The sequence below is a fragment of the Mus pahari genome, chromosome 1, assembly GCF_900095145.1.
Source record: "Mus pahari chromosome 1, PAHARI_EIJ_v1.1, whole genome shotgun sequence".
Classification (NCBI taxonomy): domain Eukaryota; kingdom Metazoa; phylum Chordata; class Mammalia; order Rodentia; family Muridae; genus Mus; species Mus pahari.
The window spans coordinates 73,485,130-73,488,674 of NC_034590.1; the positions used below are offsets into that span (position 1 = coordinate 73,485,130).

A 3,545-nucleotide genomic window follows, 5' to 3' on the forward strand; every position below is an offset into this window, starting at 1 on the left:
TCTGTCTATTTTTTGTGGTATTATCCTTTGATATACCTTAGTGTTAATTCAGGATTCTACTGCCCTCTCCCAAATACTGTAAAGGGATAAAACTTAGGTTTTACAGCCTTCATAAATATGGACCTCCAATTGCTTCTGAGTCCAAGAAGACTCACCTATACTTTGGGAAAACTTTTTGATTTATGCATATTGTCCCCAGGATATATCTGCCAGCTTCAGGGAGGCCAGGACAGGGGGACAAGAGCAGGTCTTCTATTTAAGAAATTATGACTTAGAAGGTCTGACCTTCCCTTTCTCACTTTGGAGCAGCCATGGCACACTGAAGTGCCTGTGATTACAGGCAGATTCTCTGTCCATCCTCTTGGGACTGATGTGGGTGTTATCCTTTTGCACTGGACCCTGAGACACTCCACCACTCTCTGGTGGAATTCCCGAGACTCTTGCACAGAGTGTTTATAAGTTCAATGTCTCTGAAGCAGTTGTAGAGTTCTGGGCTCTTTTGACATGATCCAGTCTTGCAAAAGCATCTTCTGAAGAGGAAACAAGAAAAAAAGCAGGGACCACTAGGAAGACTTCTAGCTGATGAGGATGAGGATAACTGGGATTCCTGAGCATCCAACTCTGCATCATGCCCCTATTTAAGTCTCCAAGGTAAGAACCAGAGGGAAGGAATGTTCTTGGAAGTGGACTAAAAAGTCTATCAGGGGCCTGATAGACTGCACATAAAGTACTTGGAAATCTTTTATCACACCAATGCAAACACAATACTTAACTTTTAAACATCTTTACAGTGTTTTAAATAGACATAGCACACTATTCTCATGCAACCAAGCTATACACTGTGATACTGAGGAGTTTATAGTAGAGAATGAGACAGACAAAAAAACTGTTGGCCTTCTGGCACTTGCATTGTATTTGGAGAAACATTCACATCAGCAGACCAGAGGATTCTGCATTGCAGAAGACAATTAAGGGTTAAAGCAGGCTTTCCTAAGATGATAATTAGGCCACAGCAGGGGGATTGCAAAAAGATAAGACTGTCTCAATGCCAGGAAATAGTATGGATAATCTTCAGATGTAAGAGAACATGAAGAGTTGACAAATATCCACTCACACTGGAAGGCAATAGGCAAAGTGGTGAGGAACAGCAAGAGCTAGGGCAGGTAATGGGGATGTATCTGGATAGGGGTCTCAGGCAGGAGATTGTCTTAATGTGAATACTCACTTCTTACCATCTCTCCCAGGCACTTTTGCAGCCTCCTGGCATGTTTAGGGTACATAGCTTGCCTCTGACCAGGAGGCATAAGGATATGTTTAGTGCTAGGATCCTAGAGAGAAGGTTGGCTCCATCTACTCTAATGCAGCTCTCCAGTCCTGAGTAACCTCTTCACTGCAGTGAGTGTTTAAGAGATGGCCTGAAGAGATGAAATGGAGGTGGAATATCCAGCATGAAGAGGAAGAAAGAAGGCTAGGAAGGAAGGGTACTTCACAGCTGGTCTCTTAAGTCGCTGTGCAGAGTCAGGGAGGGCCACAGCTAGGGTGAGTCTGTCTCAGCTCTCTTACCCTATGGCCTGGCTATCCTCTATTTGCCCCACCAGGTCTAAGCACAGTGCGTTTAGAAAGTGAACACTTGTGGAGATTCTCCTGTCCCTGGTGGGACTCTTTCAACATGAGGAACCAGCACGAGATATAAAAGTAATAAGGAAAACTGGAGGCTTGCTCTCAAATTCCCTTCCTACCAGGCATGTTTTGATGATGTCCTTTTCTTCTATACAAAGTCCCAGATCTTGAAAAGTGGCCCCTCCTGTGTTCTGCTAACTACACCTGGGTTACATAACCATGCTCACCGTTCATCCTGATACTTCATGATCCCGTCAATGCACCTCTGTAGAGGGTCCCTTCCTTGTCTCCATGAGCGTGCTGGGTATCTATTGTGGGTATCAGATAAGATCCTATCAGTACATAGTCTTAACCAGTCTTGACAAGCAGACTGCTTTCTTAGTGGGACATTAGAAGATCGTTCAATTATGATCCCCAAATACCAAATGAATTAATATTTGCCTCAGGGTGATTCATTTAATGATGCAAAATATCACTCATTGAGGATCATACTATCAGAGAATTCATCCATTCATTCAAACACATATTTTTGATTTTGCTTGTTAAGTTTATGTTGATACTATAGTGTAACATGAAATTCCGGGTAGTATGAAATTTCATGATTTCTCCTAAATGTTGTGTAGCACTATATATTCAATGATGTTTATTTTATGGCCCAAGAATACTGTTTTTTTTTTTCTTTTTAGGGGAAAATGTCTTGCTACATTTGGGGACACAAATGAGAATTATTTATATATAACAATGTCCACTTTTCATAATGTATGTTCAGTACCCAGCTCTTTGTGGCTCACTGGCATCCCAGGACTGGAGACCCTGCACATGTGGCTCTCCATCCCCTTTGGCTCTATGTACCTGGTGGCTGTGGTGGGGAACATCACCATCCTAGCTGTGGTAAGGGTAGAGCGCAGCCTACACCAGCCCATGTACTTCTTTCTGTGCATGCTGGCTGTCATTGACCTGGTTCTGTCTACTTCTACTATGCCCAAACTCCTGGCGATTTTCTGGTTTGGTGCTGGCCACATTGGCCTGGATGCCTGCTTATGCCAAATGTTTCTTATCCATTGCTTTGCTACTGTTGAGTCGGGCATCTTCCTTGCCATGGCTTTTGACCGCTATGTAGCCATCTGCAACCCATTGCGTCACAGCATGGTGCTCACTCAGACAGTGGTGGGTCGTTTGGGGCTGGCTGCCTTCCTCCGAGGAGTTCTTTACATTGGACCCCTACCACTTATGATCCGCCTGCGGTTGCCTCTTTACAAAACCCGAGTCATCTCCCACTCCTACTGTGAGCACATGGCTGTGGTTGCCTTGACCTGTGGTGACAGCAGAGTTAACAATGTCTATGGGTTGAGCATTGGCTTTCTGGTGTTGATCCTGGATTCAGCGGCCATTGCTGCCTCCTATGTGATGATTTTCAGGGCTGTGATGGGGCTGGCTACTCCCGAGGCTAGACTTAAAACTCTGGGGACATGTGGGTCTCATATCTGTGCCATTCTGATTTTCTATGTTCCCATTGCTGTTTCTTCTCTCATTCACCGGTTTGGACACCAGGTTCCTCCTCCAATCCACACTCTGCTGGCCAACTTTTATCTCCTCATTCCCCCTATCCTCAATCCTATTGTCTATGCTGTTCGTACCAAGCAGATCCGGGACAGGCTTCTTCAGATCCTAAAGACAGGAACCAAGATCAGATGAGTGACACTTCCTCTTCTCTCTCACATAAATTCATGGAGGAGGCATTCAAGCATGGACTGCTATTTCCCAAATGGGAACCCCAGTCTGAGTCATTGGGTCCAGCATTTATAGTTCCAAAGGAACAGCGAAGCGAGGAGGAATGCACAATTCTGAACCTTCTAAAGGTGGAAGATATGTATGTTTTTTATGACTGGAGGATGTTTGGATTATGAAGACGACTCAACAACAGC

At 44.5% G+C, this 3,545-nt stretch overlaps 1 protein-coding gene across 1 annotated transcript; it reads left to right on the forward strand.

The window, feature by feature from the left end:
- The first annotated feature begins 2,361 nt into the window (after positions 1–2,361).
- Positions 2,362–3,315, forward strand: LOC110338666 (olfactory receptor 52M1). Its single transcript, XM_021222045.1, has one exon. The coding sequence runs from the start codon at positions 2,362–2,364 to the stop codon at positions 3,313–3,315; it is 954 nt and encodes a 317-aa protein (XP_021077704.1).
- The last annotated feature ends 230 nt before the right edge of the window (positions 3,316–3,545 follow it).